General features: G+C 43.7%; 1 protein-coding gene across 1 annotated transcript in view; it reads left to right on the plus strand.

Moving 5' to 3' along the window:
* Nucleotides 1-23,359, plus strand: part of RP1L1 (RP1 like 1) — a 46,341-nt gene extending 22,982 nt beyond the window's left edge. The window contains exons 3-4 of the mRNA XM_071421877.1: nucleotides 12,425-12,593; nucleotides 14,549-23,359. Of these exons, the coding sequence (XP_071277978.1) occupies nucleotides 12,425-12,593; nucleotides 14,549-21,921 (7,542 nt within the window). The 3' untranslated portion in view covers nucleotides 21,922-23,359. The remainder of the gene's footprint in view (nucleotides 1-12,424; nucleotides 12,594-14,548) is intronic.
* Nucleotides 23,360-23,757: the final 398 nt, after the last annotated feature.

Genomic DNA, 23,757 nt, shown 5'->3' on the forward strand with positions numbered 1-23,757 from the left:
ATTAGCAGAATAATTCCTAAGCAATGCATCTGGACAACTGATGGATTGACTTTGTATTTGACTGGCTCAGAATAACAAAATTTGCACCATTTACTAGCAGGTTCACAATGTTTATTTTTTCAGCCAGTTTTTCCTTGAATTCTTGAAAATCAAACACAAAAAAGGGGAAAAATCTCCTGTCTTGCATGTTAATCAATCTTCCATCAGTGGAAGAGATTTTCATAGACCTTAGAGTGTTTGCTCTTCAATGTCCTTTTGTTTCTTCTACTACTGTAATTCCAGATCTGAACTTAAATCCCAAAATGAGTTTAATCACCTCTGTCCAAAATTCCTGGCTCTCTTTTCATCTGCTCCATTTTAATATTCTCACCATTTTATAGAGTAAATTCAGGACACTTTGAAATTACAAATCTTTATGTGGGTATAAACTTAGACACACATGGAACAGGCTTCTTTTGTGTTCCTTTCACAGAGTATTGATTTGAGACAGCAGAGAAAAGGGATTTCTTCCTTTTGTAGTCCACAAATTTTTCCAGTACACCTCTAAGTTTAATTCAATCATAACTCAAAGTAAAATCATAGAATCTGAGAATTTTAAAGCCCTGATTCCCACAGAAGTACATCCAGTTTGGTTCTACTGGTATTTGCATACTTGTATTTTCATTCTAACTCCTGAAGGCTTGAGTGAGGGGAAACCAGTATTTTGAATTCCTAAACATCAAGCAGATTTCCTACTAGGAAATCCTAATCCCACTGAAGAAAGTAGGTTGAAATGTTTGACTACTCATTTCATCAGGGCAAATAGCCCATTTTCCCAAATTAACCAAGATTTTTCTTGCCTAGAAATTTGATGACTATGGATCTGGAGGGAAATTTAGTTCAGTTTTCTGTAAGCAAAATCAGTAAAATTTTCAGCAAGAAGAGAATTGTAAATCATAAATTTTTTTTCAGGTCAAGCCATTCTTTGATGTTTTCCAGGTGATTAACTGGAAATACTTGGATTAACTGCCCAAATAGAGAAATTTTCTATTTAGGTTAACATTGACATGCAACCAATTGCCCAGTGAAACTCTGTGCACATTTTCCCACTAAAAAGCAGACAATCCTGGATGTAATTCATTAATTAATCTAGATCTGATTGTCTTACGAGGCATTTGGGATGGGGGGGACATTTTGCCTTTTGGACCCCCTTTATTAATTATAGAACAAAGGAAGACTGACTGAGACTAGTAAATTAAGCTAGGCCTAAGTTTTCATATACCAGTGGCAAAGTACTAGAGATATTTAGATATTGGAAACACAAGTGTGGGACTTTACACCCACTAGCTGATGAGATGGTTGGAAATCACGTATTTCCTAGTTTTTACTGACAACATCAGTTCTACACCAAAAAAAGAACCAGGTGTGCAGATATCTCACTAAAAAGAATAATTGTAGGTTATCTTCTCCATCAAATGACCTTTTGACTCCATTCTGGGAAGTTTTTATACCACGTAGTGGCTTTTCTTCCTCATGGTCTAAACCACAGGAATGCACCTCTCTTCAGATCCCCACCACCCGCCTCTGGAGAGGGAAGGATGTCTCTGGGGCAAAGAGACAGAGATCACAGAAAGGGCAGAAATCCTCCCAGGCTGTAAGAAATGACGTGTAGGATAATGAGGCAGCGACAGAGGATTTCCCTTACAAATGGCAATTATCCAGGGCCCACCAGCTGAACAGTCATTAAGACTTTGTTAAGTCACAGGAACCCAGCACCATGACTGTGTCCAGGCACAGATGTCCTGATTACTGAATCACTAGGCCTTCCTTTTACTGCCTGTCCTGAATTAAAACAAAAACCAAACCAAACTCTTCCTTAAAAGCCAACGTTCCTCCTCACATGGTGTTTGAAACCACACTGCGAGATGGCAAATACTCTACATAGTTCATGGCTGCTGGTGGCAATTACCAAGAGCAGCTCAAGTGGGATTTATCAGCCCTCAGAAGAGTTTTCCAGGGGATGTGGCCAGTTTTATGTTTGCTGGAGTGAGGCCAAGGCCGAGATGTTTTTTGTTTGGGCGCACTCAAGGCTGACCGTAAGTTGTTACATTAAATGAGTGAATCTGATCCGGTTTTGTTGTGTGGAAAGGTCGAGTGGGAGACCAGAAAGACTCGATTTTGCCTCAGATTCTGCAAGTGAGAAACGTTGCAGAAGGAGCACTGTGTGCCACTGAATTTCCTTGAGGGATCAGAGAATTGCTGTACAGGTTAATCAGGGGAGCAATCGCGAGTTAAGGAATGTTTACTCAGGCACCACAAACTGGGGACTGTAAAGAATTAGTTACTAGAAACTCCTTGGGGTAAGAACCCTCAGTTTTCTCTTGTGTTTTTGCCAAATTTGTGAAATTTGGCATGAGCTGCACTTAGGCAAGACCAACCATTCTGGGGCAAAGCAAGCCATCTTTGACCATGTCCCAGTCTTGGACAAAGACAGAATTGCCCAAATGAAGTGACTCCTTCCCTGGTGCATCTTTCCGATCTCCAGTAACCTGTAGGATAAGATCTTCAGCCCAAAGCAGCACAATGAGCCCTCACAGCTATTCCAGTAGCCAGGAAAGTACCAGAGCACAAAATCTGGCACCAAATGGCACCATCTGTGGATAATCACACTTTGTAGGGCACAAAATAGGGTCTAATTCCCACAGGGGTGGCCACATTCAAACCACTTCTTAGAAAAGCTCCCTGGCGTGTGTTAACTCCCAGATCTGCCCAGGAATTGTTTGGTAGAGTGCCAGCTGATCCAGGCTTAAATGCTCTAAAAAACACTCTAAAAAGAGTGGTAGAGGCAACTCTGTTCCAGTGCCCTGGATCCAGAACTGACTTTTAGCAGTAAAGGCAGAACTTTTATTTTTAGATGTTACTAGCCAAGTTGGTGGCCTAACTATTATTGCTGAGTAGTTCTTGATAATGACTGTATTTACAGCGACCTAGGGGTGCAAGGCCAGGAAACAGGCTTGTCTGACATATTTCCTGACTCAGATTTACACATCCATAGAGCCATTCCTGGGACATCTGTAGGCTGCCCGCAGGCATCCTCTTGGCCACTCATGTGGCTTTCTACCAAGATCATCTGTCTTAATGACAGGTATCATCAAGATGCTGATGGAAGTGCAGGGGGAAAACGGGATACATGGAGGCAGATAAGCTGGTTTCAAATGTGGTGTGTGTATATAAACAGTGGGAGAAGAGAGGTGATAATTTGCCCCCGTGGGATCGTTAATTTTCTGCTTGCAGGTTGATGTATCTGCTGTGACACTCAGTTTCTGTGCTCAGGTATGAAGGATTGCAGTGAATTCCAGGCCCTGATCTGGAGCAAACTGTTGTTATCAAGTGAGCTGTGCCACTTTTCCACCCACCACGTGTGTGACTCATGGTCTAAAAACAAACCACAGGTTTCAGGTTCGATATTCTCTGATTGCATGCCAAAACCACAATGACTCCAACGAGATTTACACAAGCGATCTGTAAACCTCAGCAAAACTTTCCATGAACCTCATCCACAAGAAGATTCATATCCAGGTGTGTTCTGTGAACCTTTGAGATGCCCTGAGATCATCTGGCCAGGTGCCTTACAAGGTAGAGTTAAAGGGACCCCGTGTTTAGCGACTTTCTTATCTAACGTGCGGCAAATCTGATACTTTCTTATCTACCATACACCAAATGCAGATGATTCCTTTAGCCTGAGGAGGTTTTGTTCTTTCAGTAATAATGGAGTAAAGTGTAATTGCTTTCTAATCCTTTTGAATTTAATCCAGGGCAAATACATTTCAAATAATGTTGTTGAGTATATGCAATACTCACGGAATCATGGAATATCCAGAGCTGGAAGGGACTCCCAAGGATCATGCAGTCCAACTCCTGGCCCTGCACAGGACATCCTAAAAATCCCACAGTGTTCCTGAGAGTGCTGTCCAAACCCTTCTGGAGCCCTGGCAGCCTTGGTTGTATGATCACTAATATTTCCTAATTTTTCCTAATAGCAATATAGGAAATTCTTCCACTCATTTGACTTGGCCTTATGGACTTCAATTAGACAGCCAAAAGTTTCTGCCATGCTATGGGTACCTCCTACAACTATTTTTGGCATTTCTGGGTTTTCCCAAATGAACAAATGATTTGGTTTTTAAATGTAAGTAGTTTTGGAAAAAAAGGAATTGATTTTTTTGTAGGTACAATTTTGTCACATTTAGGTTTTTTCCCATTTTAAACAAATTTTAGAAAATACTTAGAGGAAAGTATTATATAGTTACCAACATATAGAAGCTTAGAAGTCTGGAAAGATTACAGACAGTTAAAGAAGAAACAAAATACCCCAGACTTACAAAATGCAGATTTGTCAATGCAACAAAGGGCACAAAAGTGCATAAGAGTAATTTAAACTTGATATAAAAATCCTGTATCGGGGTTTTATTTATGAAAAAAAACATGTATTGAGCCAATAAAACCAGCTCTATGTCAGTAACAGTTAAATTGCTGGGAAAAATCAGGGTTCATCAGAAAAAGTTGTGTTACAAAATATTTTATGAGGAATATGAAGCTTTTCCTGTTGATGGCTCTATTTACAGTCCAGAAAAGGAGCACTAAATAAAAGTGGATTCAGGAGAGTTAAGATTTGTCAGCATGATCTCTCTATTTATTCATTTGCTGAGAGTACAAAAAATAGCAGAATTCCACCCTCTCCTGGAAAAACTGTGAATTTTTTGTAAGTACTTTCAGTAGAAATCACTTTCTTCAAAGAATTTTCACAGGAAAGACTGTGGGGTTTTTTTCTTGGGGAAATCAGGTTTTACAAATGCAGACTTGGGAGTCTTTAGCCAGTAAAAGGAGAGGAAAAGATAGGATTTTTACATTTGCATCAATTTTCCTCTTTGTTTTGGGCCTTGAACATGGAATTCAAAGGATTTTGCTGCAACTCTTAGCAAGGTCTGGAAGTAGAAATAAAAATCTTCCCACTTCTCCCATTTGTACCATGGACTTTGCAAAATGAGAATGAAACTTGGACTCAGTAACAAAAAAATACTCAAATAAACCAAAATTTTCAGCTGAATGTGTCTCTCTTTGTGCCCAGAGCTGCTGGAGTCCACAGATTTTACCCACAGTGGTTGTGCTAAGAGACATCCAAGATGGCAAGACCATGGATCAATTCCCTATGGATGTGTGAACTTGATCCAGGAGGGTTTATACCCTCAACCCCAGCTCCTAGAGATAATTGAGCACAACTATGTTGTCCTTCCCTCCTTCTCCCACAGTTTCCGACTGGAATACCTGCTCATCCATGATGTAAATATTCTCCATATGCAAGGAGTGAGTTTTGACAACTTCTGGTCCTGGGGAAAAGCTTGAACCCCCAAACTGGAACCTTCCCACTGACTCAGCCACCACAAGGCTGAGCACAAGAACCAAATGTTTCACATTTTTCAAGGCACGTCAATTTTTAAGCTAATCCTGCCCCAGGAGAGGATCAGGGCAGGCTCTTGGGGTGGAGTGGATGTTACTCTGACTCATCATTTTCAAAGGCTGGTGTTGGATGGACCAGATTTAATGAACCCAATGCCAAAGGGGCAGGTGGGGGACTCTGATTTCAGTCAGAAGGTGAAAAACATCAACAGCGAAACTTTTCTAGGAAGGCTGTCCTCTCTTCTCAGTTGTAATTTGCACCTTTAACAGCAGTTTGCTCTTTCTCTGGCTGCTTCACAGCTTGAACACTGTCAGACTTAATTTTGAGCTGACAGGGTGGGTGGGGACAGAAAAGGCCATCAAAACTTGCATATAAGGCCACTGCAACGTGGACAGGGGCAGGACTGCTGGCACCCCTCACACAATCAAAACTTCCAAACTGAACCAGGCTAGAAATCACTTTTCTTCCCATTTATGTCCTCTTCACCTCTTTCTTAAAAACATGCTTTCTCCATGCCTTTAATTTCCCCATCAATCCTCTTCCCTTCCCCTTTTCCCTTTTCCCATGAAGTGTTTCTCTTCTGCTGCTACCCAAGTGATTTCCAACAGCCACAGGTTTTCTGATTGCAGTATTTCTCTTGGAATGATGAAAGAGTTGCTCACCCAAAGTATTTTCAGGGCAAAACCCAGTATGTTTATTTGATATATGTGCAAACTGTCACACACGGGGAAAAAGCATCCATGAGTACTCCAGGAAAAGCTGCCAGCAGAGGAATAGCTGCACATGATCTTTGCCTGTGCTTGACTGAGAAAGCAGAGCAGGGCATTATTGCATTTTTCCTCTCTCTTTCATGTATTTTACTTGGCTCATTGAGTGCTTCATGGCCTTCCAAAACTCTCATTTTTTCATGGATCTTTACACTGTGGGCAAACTTGAAACCCGAACAGGTTGTGTCTGTAAAAATCTAGAGGATGCTGATGTTTGGAGAAATGTTGGAATGGCAAATTATCTTACATTGATGCATTTCAGCACATGGAACACTGGACTTACCCATATTCTCATTAAATAAGCATCAAATAAAGGTGGCACCTTGTAATTACAAGAGCCGTGGACACTGGAATCTGTCCTGATATATGCATTTTTCTTTGGTAAAAGAAGGTTTTGTGATGAGTCTTCCAGTACCTGAAGGGAGCCTGCAAGAAAGATGGAGAGAGACTTTGGACAAGGACATGGGGTGACAGGACAAGGGGTAATGGCTTCAGACTGACAGAGGGCAGGGTTAGATGGGATATTGAGATGAAATTCTTCCCTGTGAGGGTGGGGAGGCCCTGGCACAGGTTACCCAGAGAAGCTGTCCTGCCCCTGGATCCTTGGAAGTGTCCAAGGTCAGGTTAGAATGGGGCTTGGAGCAACCTGGGATGGTGGAAGGTGTCCCTGCCCATGGCAGGGGTAGAACCAGATGATTTGTGAAGCTCCTTCCCACCCAAACCATTCCATGATTCTGTGTGGATCTGGGGACCTGACATTTAATTAAGTTTAAGAAACCATGTGAGTTTTGATCTGGGAGATGCAAGGGATGCTGTGTGCTCTCTTCTTGACCAACAATTTGGAAGCTACCATTTCCAGGGGATTTGATCCATTTCCATGCAGTATTTCCTCACTCCAAGTTCAGTACTACCTCTTGTTCTGTGTTCCTCCCGACGACAGGGAAGAGCCTTCTGACCCCTGCTCAAGTTAGAGAGAAGAATTCATGCACTTCCTGATCTCTTCCTCCTCCTTTTCTTCCACTACTTTACTAATTTGTATGTGGGCATGGAGTGGCAACACCCCATGATTCACCTTCTGACCACAGATTACCCAGCCACTCCCCAGAAGAACCACTCTCTAATTCCTCTGGTGCAAAGTTTGGGGAAGGGAAGGGCAAACGGGTTCTTTGCATGAATAAAATGCAAAATTCATTATCATTAAACCACGATTCATCAGTTCAGAGCCTGGATGCCTCTGGATTGGATGTGGCACATCCACAAAACAACTGGGCTGTTCACACTCCAAGGAGGTGTAAGTGGGAATTGAAGACAAAATGGAGCAGATGGAAGAGCTCTAGGAAAGGAGGCAGTGAGACAGCACAGGGCAGGGACTCAGCCCATTAGAGTTCCTCTCTTTCCAGCTTTTCCTGTTTCTCCCATGCATCTCTGCACTCCTTTGGAAGGTGGATTATAGATTTGTCCTCTGAACCATGACTTGCATTTTTTCCACATTCTAAGTCTCAGATGTCTTTGGCTGGCTGGCAGCCAGCAGAGGCAGAGCAGGGGTGCCTCCTTCACTCTGCCTTCATCAGAAGCTGATATCTGTGCTCAGCTTCTGAGGTGAGCAAGGCTGAGTGGTTCTTCTTTCCCTGGGAAGAGCCAGAGGGTGGCAGGTTCTCCACAACAACCAGCTGCTTCTGTATTTTGGAGGTGTTATGTTTGCCTTGCTTCTGTATAGGTATTGATGGCATTTTATTATTAATTGTGTTGCAGTAGCACCTAGAGGTCCTTGCTGAGATCACAGCAGTTGGTGGGTCCTGTAAAGCAAAATTCATGGAGACAATCCATCCTAAATGGATAGCAGCCACACTGGAAAGAAAAGGGGTGTTTCAGAAGAGAGGATGTCTTTTCATTTACACCTCACTTGAAATGACCATCCCAGTGAAGCTTAATGTCTGTAAATAATTTTTATCGGAAAGAACATCGATGTTTTTTGAACCAATCTATAAATGCCATGTCCCACTGGGGCAGGGAGTTCCTCTGGTGGGGGATAATGAATCATAAACCATAGGATGGTTTGAGTTGGAAGGCACCTTAAAGATCATCTTGCTCCAACCCCCTGCCATGGGCAGGGACACCTTCCACTAGACCAGGCTGCTCTAAGACTCCTCCAACCTGGGCTCTCGTCCAGACCTTCACTCACAGCATCCATAATCCTCTTGGATCCTGATCCAGAGTCTGTGAAGGTAACCAAGGTTCTCTCCATCTATTACAGTGGGACCTGGATCAGGTTTTACAGTAAGATTGAAAAACTCGACTTAATTTTCAGGCATTACACAATAAAGCTTTTATAGGAGTTTATTCAAGCCCACCAAGAGCCAGCTGCTAGAGACTGATCGCATGAATTTTGGTGGATTTTTGCCCCTGATAATCCACAGCCTTAACTGTGACTGAGTTACATCAAGAGAACTCCAGAAAGGCTTGAATGGATGCTGAGTGATCCAAAGGAACTCTTTGATAACCCATCAAACACCTCTATCATAAGCCATTATTTCTCTTCCATTTTATTCCTCATTGTTCACTTCTAATTAAAATAGTTCACTTCTAATTAAAAATTCCTGTATTTTGGGACTCAGCTCGCAAATTAAGATACCTCATTTTCTAACTTTATGAATGTGTTTGATGTTTTCTGCAGAGCTTTCCGGTCTCATATTTATCTTTTATCCTGTCAGCCATCCTCAGGCACATATTGGATACTCTAGAACATCTCAAACTGTTCTGTGAATCTACATTTAGACAACTGAGGTGATTGACTCTGAGAGTCAGGCATGTCCAAGGGGGAATGTTGACCTGCATCAGGTGAAATTATCCATTTTCCAAAAATATTGGCTGCTCTCCACCGAGAAGCCTTGATTGTAGATGATGAGTTACAATCCTGTGTGATGAATTAATGGAGAAATATTAGAGCAGGGCATTCTCTTCTCCATCACATCTCCTTCAGGTGATCACCAGATTTTAAGGATTTACAATCCATTGCCTCTGGGTGTATTTCAGCTAAATATGTGCCTGGGATTTAATACTGTTTTCTCTGAATATCCTAGCATGGCTGCTCAGGAACTGTGCTGTGGCAGCCTGAGGGAAGTGGGGAATTTGTTTACCAGTAAAATCTGAGGTTTTACTATTGCTTTAAAATCATATAATTTCATGGGCCTCACCCAGGACACACTGAGTGAGCTGCAAGTTGTTAAACACTCAAGAGGGGATGTGCTGTTCAGTGATAATTCAGCACTAGTAAAAGGTGTCATATTGGTGGCTCTGAAAACAGATGTTCTCTGGAAATCCCAGGCAGTGTGTTGAGAGGATGGGATTCCTGCAGCAGCGTGGGAAGGCTCTGTATGGAGCAGATGGAATGAACTGTTATCCCAACCCTGCACTGCCCTGAAACAGTGGATGCTGCATTAAATCAATGTGAGAAATGGCATTTATTTAACCCTCAGAAAACATTCAGTTGTATTTCAAACTACCAAAATGCTTTTTTGGTAGTTTGGAAGCATGACAAAGACGAACCTCTGGAATTATTAATTCAAAGAGATTAATCTTGCAAGACATTAGGAAGAAAATTTACATTATAGACACAAACACAGCTAAAGTGCTGCTGATGTCAGAAACATCCCATACTACAAATACAGACTATTTGAAGGGACATAACACAAGTGTAGTCCATATAAAAGAATGTATAAATTCCCTAACTCAGCTGGCTGAGCTCCATGGATCCCTGACTCTCTGTCATTGGCACCATCTATTTTCTGCACACACAGCACAGCAGTGATGAGTGTGATTGAAATATCTACACCCAGACATGGAACCACGTGAGAAAATGTGGGCAGAAATAGCTTTCACTGAAAAAAATGTCCTTTACAAATAGAACAGTCCATAAACTTAGTGGGGCTTGAAAGACAGATTCTTTTACTTTAGGAACAGAACACATTTCCTGTCTATTTTTCTTTTTTTCTCTCTTCCTATTTTTCTTTTTCTCTTTCTTCTTTTTTATCCTCTTATTTTTCCTACTTGTATAAGATCCAGGAGAAAGAGAACAGAAAAGTAAAGAAGGAAATTAACAGAATTTCCTTTAAATTAATAAAGCAATTAACTGAATTTCCATTAACAGATGGCAAAAACCTACTCAAAATATTTGATTTATTAAATTCTAGGCTTTCAATAAACTTTTAAAGTGAGCTAGAAAGCTGTTTTCATTAGGACTATATAGAGATTTTTTTTTTTTAGTAATAGATGGACCAGAAGTGGAGTGAACAGAGGCAAACTGAGATTTGTGGGATATTTTTCTGTGTCACGGTACCCATCACATGAATTTGGCAGTTTCGTTGCTTTGCAGAATTTAATGAAAGTTTCATTGAGAAAGGGTCTCTTATTTTAGGTTTTATAGCAAACTGGATGGGCCTAAAACACAAACATTGTTATAACACAAGCAGAAAATAAAAATTAATAGGAAGACAAAGGTTTTTTTATTGTATTCCCACTAAAAAGTTGATGCCATATGTTCTATTGTAAGAAATGCTTTCAGAAGTGATTTACTGGATCCAGAATGTTCTTCCATTTATCTCTGTCTTGCTCTTCCACCCTCCACACATTTATCCTCTTATTTGCACCAGATCCAACACCAATCCCTTAGTGCCTCCCACAGTCCTGGTGGGACATCTTGGAAAACCCCAGGAGCATCTCACAAACTGAGGGCTTGGGCTTCCAAGGGGCTCTGGTTCTTCATTCCTTGGCTGGAACAATATTTAGAGGCCAAGTCTTTCCTTTACACAGTTATTTCAGGCACACATGACAACTGCAGAACTGTCATTGCTGCTCCTCTGAGATTCCTTATCTTGGTTCTCGTTAAGGGGATGATGATTAAGTGAAAGAGTGAGGTCAGGGTGCATCTTGATAAGCCCAACACCAGAGCTGGCTTGGTAACCCATGGCGTGGTCACCTCTTGTTGAAGTCTTCCCTATGCTCTGGAGATGTTCTCCTGAAGGAGCAGGCAGAGGAGGAAGGGACATCCTACGTTGTGGAGATGCACAAAACTGCCAGAAATTGGCCACTCTAAAAGTCCTCTCAGACTGCAAGAGAGACTTCTTCTTTTGAAAGACATCAAATATTTTACCTGAGAGCTCAACTTGTGTCTTTCAAATGAGAGGTTGCAGAAACAAGATGGAAGATGGCTTCAAGAAGCTCCTGCTTCCCACAGGACTGATTCCTGCTCTTTGAGAGAGACAAATGTATTTGGGTAAAAGCTGGAGGGGGATCTGAGAAACTTGATTCAGCTGAAGATGGCCCTGCTCATTGTAGGGGCTTGGACTGGATGGCATTTAAAAAGTCCCTTCCAGCTCAAACTTTTCTAGTATTATACAGTTCCATGATAAGTGACTCATGAAGGACTTGGTGTATGATCCAGGAACAGGTCATGTGGTGAGGACCAAGGGTGCAAACCTGAGTTCTTGTGGAGGAAGAAAGATTCCTTCACAGGCACTTCCCAGGCTGGAGACAATGTCCCTCATTGTCCAGCTCTGAGGCAATGCTTGGGGTTATAACTGAAGCAGTATTTGAGGGAATATTAAGGGAAGCCACAATTCTTCCTAAAAAGTCCCTCTTCCTAAAAAGGATCAACTAAGGGACAAAATGAAATGCAGCATTTTTCAGGTAATAAAAGCTGCCCCATACAGAAATCAGAGGAATTTAAAGGCTATAATTCTCTGTAAGGCAAACTGAAACACCTCCAGTTTCACCCTCTTCCTCACTACCACATGAAATATGCCCAAATTTTTTCAAGAATTTGTGAAATCTTGTATAATACATAATAAATAAGATATATTCTCTCTTAGGCAATCTCTCCGAGACCTTCCCTATCTTAAGAAATCTGATCAAAACATAGCAGAGCTTCTCTTTCAATGGAAGAATTCTCCAACAGGCTCTGGTAGACCCCAAAGTTCTCCAGAACCATGTTTATTTTCATTGAATCACAGAATATCCTGAGTTGGAAAGGACCTACAAGGGCCATCAAGTCCAACTCCTAGCCCTGCACAGGAAAGCCCCAAAACCAACATTTCATGCTCGAGACCATTATCCAAATACTCCTTCATTTAGGTGACAACACATTGTCAGTTGATTGCAGGCCTGGAAGAACCAAATTCTTGTGTCTGGGCTCATGGTGCTCCCCTTGCTGCTCCCTTTGCAGATCGACAGCATGCAGGCTCTGCTCCACTGCCCCAACGTGCTGGTGTGCGTCGGCCGGGAGCCCTTCAAACCTGTATCCATGGAGAATTTGAGGAAACACTCGGTAGAGAAGCTGCCCAATCTGCCTCCCCGCTCCAACAATGGCAACAATGTCAACGAGAACAATGAAAGTAAGAAAAACCTCGGGGCCGCGCCGCGCAGTCCTGCCCAGGGCCGCGTCCCAGAGCCTGGGGATTGCAGGTCCCTATTGTGCTGTCCCAATGTATGGATTTCACGTGGAAAATGCACTTCCCTCTCCCTGCCTCCCAGGCCTTTCCATCCTCCCCTTCTTTTTCTCTGGTTTCCTTCTAGGATTTCCTCCCTACACCCCCTAGTCTTTCTTTTACATGCTCCCCATGTCTGGCTGACTTCCCTTCCTCTTTCATATCTCTGGGTCTCCTTTTCCTTCCAGAACTCCCTCCTTTCCTGTGTCTGTCCACCCAGACTCTGGAGATTTCCCACGAATCCTCTATCCCCTCGTTGTCTGTCCTATCATGCCTTCCCTCCTGCACTTTCCTGCACCAGGACCAGAGGATGCCCAGGTTCTGCCAGCAGGAGACTCAGTTTCTCCTGCAAGTTACAGCTGGCCTTTTGCAAACAAACTCTGTTTTTATGGAAAGATTATATGCAGGAAGGAGTATGTTATGGATTATTCAGGATTATATTTTTTTGGCACCCCATCATGAGTTATCTAAGGTCACAGGTAATTAAACCAGCCACCCTCAGTAGCCTGGGAAAAGAAATTTCCCAATTCCAAAGGGCAATTAATCTCACCTGTATTAAGGATTTATTGTAGGATAAAATTAAGTGTGCCCCAGAGGTATGTTTGTTTCTCTCCATTGTCAATACCAGAAGCTTGGAAAGATTCATTTGTGTGTGGTCAACAAGTTGTAGAAACTCAAGGACAGAGGCATCCTATGCTCACTATCCAAGACATAAAAAATTGGAGGGAAACATGGGAATAATCTGGAGCTTTGCCCATCAAGAGACCGAGCAAATTCAGTTCAATCATTAGGATGGTCAGGGAAGAGCTATTTAATGTGATTTGGATGTGCTCCTGTTCAGCACTTCACTTCCTAAAATGCCCTCCAATCAGCTGCATATCCATATGCCCAAGGAGGCACAGGATTGTCTGGATATATGTACAAGGAAATTTTGGACAAACTCATATTTGAAATAAGAGAGATGAATGTCTTGCAAGACAGCCTGATAGCAATATATTCTGCTTGAAATGAAGGGACCTACACAAACCTGTGCAGATCACTGCATGGGCCATAAAGATGTTCTTCCAATTCAGATTCCTTAATTTCCGTATTCTCACTGATTTCTTCTACAACTCCCAATATTTCTCTTTGCAATTATCACCAGCTTACAATTCCTTTTCTGATTGTTCTTTATGTTTTAATAAGAATTATAATTACTCTTAGTGGCACATCCCTGCAGGGACTGAGTGTTGCTCTGCTGTATATGGCCACACATTTCCCAGAATAAGAGTGGAGAAGTGAATGTTACACAATAAATGTATGACCAGCTAAGGAAGAAGGTCACTTCTCCATATATTTTTCCCTGGTCAAACAAGAAGAATGAAACAAGAAGAATGAAAACTTTGGGCATTTTTTCACGACACAAATATTCTGTTATTTAATTTTCACAGTTAAATAAGGGAATATTTGTAACATGAAAAAATGCCTGAACTCAGAGACTAAATTGCTCCATATGTATATATATTTTTGATTTTTCTTAATTTTACTTCCTGACATGCACTAAATAAAACAGTGTTTGTGTTTCAATTTATTTTCTTAAATAAAGTTAAGGTGTAGAAGATTTTATTACAGATTATTAATTCAAAACTTAAAATTTAACAAGGAAGTTGGACTAGATTATCTCCAGAGGTCCCCTGCAACCTTAACTATTCTATGATTAATGGACATGACTTAGTTAAAGACAAATTTTCAAACTGTGTAAATTGGCATAGGCTTGGCTTTAATGGAATAATATCAGGATTCCCTAGTTTGAGGGCTTGACTTACATATTTTCTGTCACCTTTATGTAAGTTAACCTCTTTCTCCATCTTTCTTCACTCCAGTGAACTTTGGACTGAAAGCCAAAAAAAGTGTTATCCATCCACGGTCAGCATCCAGCAACAGGTCAATGAGATTTTCCTTGTCATCAGAAAAGTCATACCCCAATGGCCTCGTGGCCTCTCCAGACAACGGGGGACCCTTCTCCAATGGCTGCTCTCACCCAAAAGCTGGGGACCTGGTCCAGTCCCTGGTCAACGATGACATCGAGAAGCGGGTCCACGTGAACAAGGACGGGAGCTTGTCCGTGGAGATGAAGGTTCGCTTCCGCTTGCTCAACGATGAGACTTTGCAGTGGTCCACCCAGATCAAAAAGTCCAACCTGATGAACCAGCTGCCTTGTGAAGAGTCAGGAGTGGAGGAGGACAGCGGAGCAGATCCCCTACAGAAAATGAACCCAGAAGCCAGCTCAGAGGCAGATGATTCCTTATATCCCTGCGATATCGATTCCTACATGTCCAAACTTGAGGAATCAGAATATGACGAGGCCCACTGTCACAGCTGTGGAAAGAAACACCAGGACTATGACATTTGGAAGAACCCTATGCACATGTCCCAGAGGGAAGAGCCCGGCGTGCGAAGCACCTGGCACACGCGGTCATCATGCTCCAGCACATCTTCCCGAAGGAGAGTAGTCCACAAAAAAATGACATCTGTGGACAGCATCCACACCACATCCAGTGAGGAATTCTCTGAGCACATTGTGAGAGAGTCCTCATCCTACTCAGAGACTATAAAGAACAGAGTGGCGTATCGATCTGTTAAAAAGTGTGTGTGCCGAAGTGATTTATCCACAGGTGCTTCCAATGGGGAAGAACAGCAGGAATACACCAGGACAAGCACAGGAAACAGCCAGAGACCTTCATCCTTGGGCTTGATGTCACATTCAAGCTGTGAAAACAACCTGGATACTCAAGACAGCCCTGAAGACCAGGAGATCACCAAAATCATTTCACAAAATGAGGATGCAAATTGTTTTGAAGCTTCCTCTGTGAAGTGCTTGAAGGATGACCCAGAAGAGGTTGAAAGCAGCAGAGTCGGGAGTGTCATGTCCAGGTCATCCCTGCAGTCCAGGCAGAGCAAGAAGAACGTGTGTGAGGAAGTGAGCAGCGTGGGCAGGAGCATGTCCTCCTCAAGCCTTCAGAAGGCAAACCAGGGAGAGAACAGCCAGTGCTCCACCCCTGCCAACAGCGTGCACAGCAAGTCCAGTAACTGCACCACACCAAAAGAAAAGGCTGACACCTCTGAGGACAACCCAGTGGTGTCCTCTTTCTCCAGTGAGTCCTGCCCAAAGAAGGAGGCTGAAGAGGTGGAAGCAGAGCAGGAAGAAAGTGAAGTCAATGAAGTCAGCTCAGTGTCAGCAAAAACAAAGCCAAGCCAATCAATCAGGGGTGAGAGCAGTGAAGGGGAACGATGCTCTACGCAGGGAACCCACCATTCCAAGGCTAGTGACAGGAGCAGCAAGAAAAGTGGCAGTGATGAGAATGTTCCATGCAGTGTCTCTTGCTCTTCCAGAGGGTCCAAAAAGAGCAAACGCAGCCACGTTCATTTGGACGCACAGTCTGAAATATCTGTGTCTTCACTTGAATCCACTCTCAATAAAAAGAATTCCCTACATGCAGATGATGTGAGATCAGGCAGCAGGGCATCAATTTATTCCAAAAGCTCATGTGAAACCAAGAAAAAATCTGCTGGAGACACAATGTCTCATAAGTCAGGATCTCTTCACTCAAACATTTCATCTACCAGTGAACCAGAGGCAACTGCTGGTCCTGCTGAGGACGAGAGCTCAAAAAGTACTGCCAATGGCTACAGTGAATGTTCAAAAAGCTCAAAGAAGAGAAGCCATAAAGAAGAAAACAGCAAGCCATCATCCCTCTGCTCAAGTGTTTCAAGTCCTAATGGAAAATCTGGAAAGGGTCATGCCAGGATTAGTTCTGAACCCTCTTCTTCAAAACAGGGAAGCATGAGTGGGAGTGTATGCTCAAAAGTTGACCACCCAAGTGAAGATGGGATTAGGAATGAAAAACCCACAAGTAGCTCCTCAAGAGTCTCTTCAAAGTCCGAAATAAAAGATAAATGCGTGTTGACCCAGATATCCCAGGAAACTGATGATAGGTGTTCACAATCAAACGTGTCTCTGTCTTCAAAATCAAGACAGACAAACAGGAAAAATCTTCGTGTGAAGGTGTCAAACTCCAGCCGGGCATCGGTGTCGGAGACTATGTCAGTGTGCAGTCTGCAATGCCCCGCCCCACCAAAAGGGAAGCCAAAGAGAAAAAATATGCGTGCAACCATGTTGAAGAATTCCTCCATCAGCAGCATCGGCACCGAGTCCGTGCTGACCGCAGGGAGAGAGCAGAAAGAAATTGTGGATTCCTCCAAAGCAACATCCTACGGCTCTAAATCTGCTGCAACCGAAGGAAATGGTCAGAATAATAAAGAGATTGATGATTCTTGCAACAAAAAAACAGAGGAAGAGGTAGAAGATGCTGGTGTTCAGGAGGAAGGAGGTGATTTAATGCCATCAGCTCTACCAAATACATCTCCAGAAGAAGTTGTGCAAGAATGGCTCAGGAAAATCCCTTCGGAAACATTGCTTATGAAATATGAAATGGAAGATGATGGAGAAGAGGAACATGCAGAGTCAACCACTGAGGTGTCACACTGTACAAATGCTGAGGAAGCCCCGGAGGAGGAAAAAGCTGAGGAAAAGAATGAGGAGGAGGAAGAGGCTGAAAAGGATGAAGTAAAGGATGAAGAAAAGGATGAAGCAAAGGATGAAGTGGAAGAAGAGAAAGCAGAAGACACAGCTGTGGTTGAAGAGGCTGAAGAATGCGTGAACCAGGAAGAAATCTCTGAGGTTCCACCTGAAGCTGCTGAAGATGAGCAGGCAGAATGCAACAAGTCAGTTACATCCAGCCAAAATAACAACAAGAGAGACCTTCCAACCTCTGTCCAAACGTCTGTCCAGATCATGAAGGCCTTGCTCAGCTCAAAGCACGAGACCAAATTTGACCGATCAAACAGTTTGCCCGAAGTGTCCCCCACAATGGGGAGGAAACTGAGTAACTCCGCCAACATTTTGATTACTTGTCTTGCCAGCCTCCAACTCCTTGATGAAGAGTCAGAGGATCCATCAGAAAACTCAAAGCATTTGAATAAGTCAAGGTACACGGAGCTGCTGAATATTTTTCAAGCCCTGTGGTTTGGGTGCACTGCTGAAAGGAGTGGCCCAAGTTCAGGCCAAGAGGAAAGCAAGGTGGCAAAGCCAGTGTCTGGGTCTAAAGCCCCAAAATCCATGGATCATGCCTTCACTCCCATGTCCTCCTCTGGGGTTGATGTTTGCAGTTGCTCTGGTGGCTCAGGAGAAGAGTGCACAGCTGGTGCCACATTGGTGGCACAGAAAACCATGGAATGCAAATCAGCCGAGCAAATGGAAAATGCAGAGACTGGCACAGAAGTGACTGAGGTTGAGGAACAAAGTAAAGAGGAAGAGCAGCCATCCCGCCCTTCCACAGCCTGCTCAGAGGCAAAAGGTGAGGAAAAGGCAGAGTCTGCTAGAGAGGAGTCTGTAATCCAGGAGGAAGAAGAGAATAAGGAGGATCAGGGCAGTAACTGTGAGCATGGTCAGGAGGAAGGGGAAGAAAAGGAAAATGAAGAAGGAAACAAATTAGCTGAAGCTGGAGAACAAGAAGAAGTTGAAGCTGTGAATGATGAAGTCCCACAAGAAAACCCTGAAGAAGAAGCTGACCAGCCAGAGACCACTGGTGATGCCAATGTTGGTGATGCTGATGTTGGGATGGAGCCGAAAGAGGAGTTGCAGGAGCAGCCCCAAGAAGAGTCCCCAAATGACCCTGAGCCCAAAGTCAATACATCCACCAGTGTGGGCACATCCCTTGTCCAGCAAAACTCCGTGGATCCAGACCCAACCTGGGTCCTGAGACTACTCAAGAAAATCGAGAAGGAGTTCATGGCTCACTACGTCAATGCCATGAACGAGTTTAAAGTCAGGTGGAACCTGCAGGACAACCAGCAGATGGATGCAATGATACTGGAGCTGAAGGAGGAAGTGAGTAAAAGGATACAAAAGAGCATAGAGAAGGAATTGAGGAAGATTAAAAGCAGGGCTGGAAGGAGGATGCCGAGACCTCCAGAGGGGCCACCCACACGCGAGTCCAAACTCCAAACCGAGCAGAGGAGATGGCGACTGCAAACTATGCATAAAAAGTCCCTCTTTGGGGACAAGAATGGTGCCCAGATGAGGCTGGAGGAGACATCAGACCTATCATATGATGTAGATAATGACTTTAACCTTAGTGCAGCTTTGGAGGACAGCATGAACGAACAATCCCGTGAGGAGGAATATTGTCCATGTGACTCCTGTGTGAGGAAAAAACTGGCTTCCAGGCCTGCCAGAGCGCCTGTGGTGGCCACCAATGCCCCAGTCATGAAAGCCTTTGATTTGCAGAAAATCCTGAGGCTGAAGAAAGATGGCAATGAGGAAGCCATTGTTGCAGAAGCAGCCCAGGACACCAAAACACTTCCCAATGGTTCTGTGGAAGAAGGGGCAGAAAACGAGGAGAAGGATGAGGACCAACCTCCAGCAGGTGAAACAGAAGCGGAAGAAGAAGAAGGAAAAGAGCCAGAATTAAATGAAGATGATGGCACAACATTGAATGGAGATGGAGAGGAACCCGAAGTAGCAGAGAGTCAAAACACTGAGATGGAAGATGAGGCCAAAACTGAAGAAACCAAAGAAGAAGAAGCAGAAGGAGGGGAAGAAACAAAAGAAGGAGAAGAAGAAGTGGAAGCAAAAGAGGAGGACAAAGAGAAAGAGGAAGAAGAAATGGCTAAGGCTGAAGAGGAGGAGGAAATAAAAGAGGAGGAGGGTGAAACGAAAGAAGAAGATGAGGAAGTAAAAGAGGAAGAAGCAGAGGAAAGCAAGGAGGAAGAGGAACTAAATGAGGAGGAAGAGAAGGAAGCAGAAGAGGGAGTGAAGGAGGAGGAAGAACCAGAGGAGGAGGAAGGGAAGGAGGAAGATGAAGAAGGAAAGGAAGAAGCAGAAGGGAAAGAGGAAGAGGAAGGGAAGGAAAGAGAGGAAGAAGCAAAAGAGGAGGAGGAAGCCAAAGAGGAGGAGGAAGAAACCAAAGAGGAGGAAGAAGAAACCAAAGAGGAGGAGGAAGAAACCAAAGAGGAGGAGGAGGAAGAAGCCAAAGAGGAGGAAGAGGAAGAAGCAAAAGAGGAAGATGAGGAAGCCAAAGAGGAGGAGGAAGAGGCCAAAGAGGAGGAGGAGGAAGCCAAAGAAGAAGAGGAGGAAGCCAAAGAGGAGGAGGAGGAGGAAGAAGGGAAGAAGGAAGAGGAAGAAGCCAAAGAGGAGGAGGAGGAAGGAAAGGAGAAAGAGGAAGAAGCAGAAGAGGAGGAGGAGGAAGGGAAGGAAGAAGAGGAAGAAACAAAAGAGGAGGAGGAAGCAAAAGAGGAAGAAGAAGAAGCAAAAGTGGAGGAGGAGGAAGGGAAGGAAGAAGATGAAGACGCCAAAGAGGAGGAGGAAGAAGCAAAAGAAGAAGAGGAGGAAGCCAAAGAGGAGGAGGAGGAAGAAGGGAAGGAGGAAGAGGAGGAAGCAAAAGAAGAGGAAGAGGAAGGGAAAGAGGAAGAAGAAGAAGAAGAAGAAGAAGCAAAAGAAAAGGCAGAAGGGGAGGAGGAAGTAGAGGAGGGAGATGAAGAAGCAGAAGAAGAGGAAGAAGCCAAAGAGGGAGAGGAAGAAGCTAAAGAGGAGGAGGAAGAGGAGGAGGAGGAAGGGAAGGAGGAGGAGGAAGAAGCCAAAGAAGAGGAAGAAACAAAAGAGGAGGAGGAAGCAAAAGAGGAGGAAGAAGAAGCAAAAGAGGAGGAGGAAGAAGAAGAAGGGAAGGAGGAGGAGGAAGAAGGAAAAGAAGAGGAGGAGGAAGGAAAGGAGGAAGAGGAAGAAGCTAAAGAAGAGGAGGAGGAAGGAAAGGAGGAAGAAGAAGAAGCTAAAGAAGAGGAGGAAGGAAAGGAGGAAGATGAAGAAGTCAAAGAGGAGGAGGAAGGGAAGGAAGAAGAGGAAGAAGCCAAAGAGGAAGAAGCTAAAGAGGAGGAGGAAGAAGAAGGGAAGGAGGAGGAGGAAGAAGCAAAAGAAGAGGAGGAGGAAGTAAAGGAGGAGGAGGAAGAAGCCAAAGAGGAGGAGGAAGAAGTAAAGCAGGGAGAGGAAGAAGCAAAAGAAGAGGAGGAGGAAGGAAAGGAGGAAGACGTGAAAGAGGAGGAAGCACAAGAGGAAGAAGAGCAAAAAGAGGAAGAAGAAACAAAAGAGGAGGAAGGGAAGGAGGAAGAGGAAGAAGGAACAAAGGAAGATGAGGAAGAAAAGGAAGATGAGGGTCAAACAAAAGAGGAGCAGGAAGTGGAAGAGGAAGAAAACCAAAAAGAGGAGGAAGAAGAAGAGGGAGAAAAAGAGGAGGAAGAAGCTAAGGAGGAGGAGGAAGAAAAAGAGGAAGAGGAAGAACAAGAAGAAGAAGCAGCTCAAAAGGAAGAGCAAGAAGCTGAAGAAAAGTCCAAAGGTGAAGATGAAGGTGAAAATGAAGCTGAAGAAACAGAGGAGCCAGAGGATGAGGAAGTTGTGGCTGATGATGAGGCAGAGACATCAGAATGCAGAGGAGATGCTGAGGGCTCTGGAACTGACAACAATCCTGAAGGAGATGCTGTGGAAGGAAATGAAGAAGCTGAGCAAGAGGAAGCTGAGGCAGAAGAAGATGCAAAACCAGAGTCAGGAGACGAGGCTGAGGAGAAAAGCAGTGAAAGAGGTGAGAATCCTGATGAGAATGGTGAGGAACCCACTGGGGATGACCCCGACAATGCACATGAAAAACATGAAGACCAAGGCAACAACAAAGTTTCTGAGAAAGCCTCAAGGACCAAAGGCAAGAGAAGCAACAAAAGGTTAGAGACTCTGAAAAAATCCACAGCCTTTTCTTGTTATTCTTCTGTCGGAAACTTCTCACAGCAATCCCAGAAGGGGTCTGATGATGAAGAGGAAAGAGTAGATGAAGAGGAAGGAGTAGTTGAAGAGGAAGGAATAGTTGAAGAGGAAGCAGTTGAAGAGGAATGCAAAGGTGATGATAACCCCACTAGCGACCACCCAAATGGAGAGGTTCGAAGTGATGAGAGCTCCAAACCCTCTCAGATGTATCCTGACAGTGAGGAAGAAGAAGAGGACAAAGAATCTTCAGGTTCTGATCCTGTGGGAGATGAGGAGGAGCCAGACGCTGAAGGTGCAGATCCAAAGGAGGCTGAAAACGCTGAGGAAGTTCAGGCTGATAAAAAGAAAGAAAACTCTGATGAAATTGACCAGGATGACCTGGACTTCTAGAACTGCTGACTAAAAACTGACTTTTTCTTTCTTTCTTCTTTTCTTTCTTTTTTAAAAGTATATTTTCATTACATATTTCAGTATCTCCGGTGAGTTGAGCCCTCGTAATCGGCTTTTCTTCTGAGCTAAATGTGGTAAACTCAATCTTGAATCCTGTGAGTAATGTTGCAATTACCTGCCCTCGTTTCTAGAGGGCTAGTAGCTCATTAATATCCCGTGGTCTCAATAGATAAGTGGTTTGGGGAAAGGGAAGGCTGTTTTGTTTGGGATACCTTCTAGCTCCCACCCTTTAAGCCATGCTGTTTGCTGCTGGAATGCTCTGTGGCTCTGCTGGGCATCGTCTCTGGGTGACTTTGGGATGCCTTTCACCTGCTGCACGCCATTTTCCTGGAGAGATTGCCAACCCACAGAAACACGACAAAATCAGGATTCATTGCCAAAGTCTGGTCAGAGCCCACAGAGATGTACATTGATGTACATTCATCTTCCCCCCCTACCCTACCTTCCCTATACTTCCCTGTGTATTTATCTTGCCCTCACCTACCCCACCTCCTCTGTACCCAGAAAAAAGACTCTGAGATATCAAAGATTTTCCCCATTTTCCCCCTTTTTTTCCCCCCGTTTAGTAGATGTTGAGCTCATTGCTCATTTCACTGGAAGTCTCAACATGGAGAAAAGTCTTTCCAGTAGATCCTCGTCCAGACCCCATCTCTTTGTACTGTGCTCATCACTGTAGTGGTAGATAAAAAAGATGAGTTAATTCACCCTGTCAGGTCTCTGAGAAGTGGTTGAACTCAATATTGACCAAATTAGGGATAGATGCAATCCCTTGTGATGTCCTTTTCTATGCCAATGATGGTTTTGAAGCACTTTACAACCAGCTGGGATCCCTCTGACAATTTTGCACGAGGCCCTGTTCTGGAGCTGACGGGATTTGCAATGGCTCAATGCCCCATCCTTGCACACAAAATTTAAACTAATTTTCCCTTTAACATGGAAAAGCTTTGGGCATTTGTGCTGCAGCAAACAGCTGGAAGAGGCTGAAGCATTTCTTGGAGAGCTTGGACTTTACAAACCACAATAGAACTGCAAACTTCATTTAGCAAATGTTTTTTACCAGATTGTAACTTTTTTTTTTTCTTTTTCCCTTCCTCTGGGGAAATAAAAACATTTCTGAATAAATGCCCAACAAATGTCAGGAGAAGTTTGACCATACCTCAGCTGCATACTTGTGCAAAGCTCTTAGGGACACAGTTCATTTTATCAAAAATTTGCAGGGAGAAGAAAAGAGAGGGGTTGAAAACAAAATGCCTTAAATTGTATGGAGAAAAAGTATGTGTGTAGTGTTGTGTTGGGTTTGTGGAGATGTATGCAAACATGCTTAAATAATCAGTATTCCAAATTAAGCAGTTCCTGTGGTTTTCATTTCTAGAATCCATTTCTTAAACTTACAGCCAGAGATAAGATTCATTTCACTCAAATGAAGAACTGGGTTCAGCACCAGAGGCAAACACCTAATTTTGGGTCTCTGAGGAGTAGGGGAGTTTGGGAGAAGCCACTGGAGAGCTGGATCTCAGCTGAGCTGTTCCCACAAAGGCTGACAGTGCCTCCAGGGAGATCATCCAGGGACAACAGCACCATCCTCTAGATGGAGGAGTTAAAATAACCTTCCTCAAAAGAAGGAGAACCCTATCTGTGAGCCTCATGGAATCACAGAATGGTTTGGGTTGGAAGGGCCTCGAGCATCATCCGTTTCCAACCCCCTGCCATGGACAGGGACAACTTCCACCATCCCAGGTTGCTCCAAGCCCTGTCCAACCCTGGACACTTCCAGGG

This window comes from Agelaius tricolor, unplaced genomic scaffold, assembly GCF_023055355.1.
Source record: "Agelaius tricolor isolate 1412-34295 unplaced genomic scaffold, bAgeTri1.0.p SCAF_1, whole genome shotgun sequence".
In the NCBI taxonomy this organism is placed as follows: domain Eukaryota; kingdom Metazoa; phylum Chordata; class Aves; order Passeriformes; family Icteridae; genus Agelaius; species Agelaius tricolor.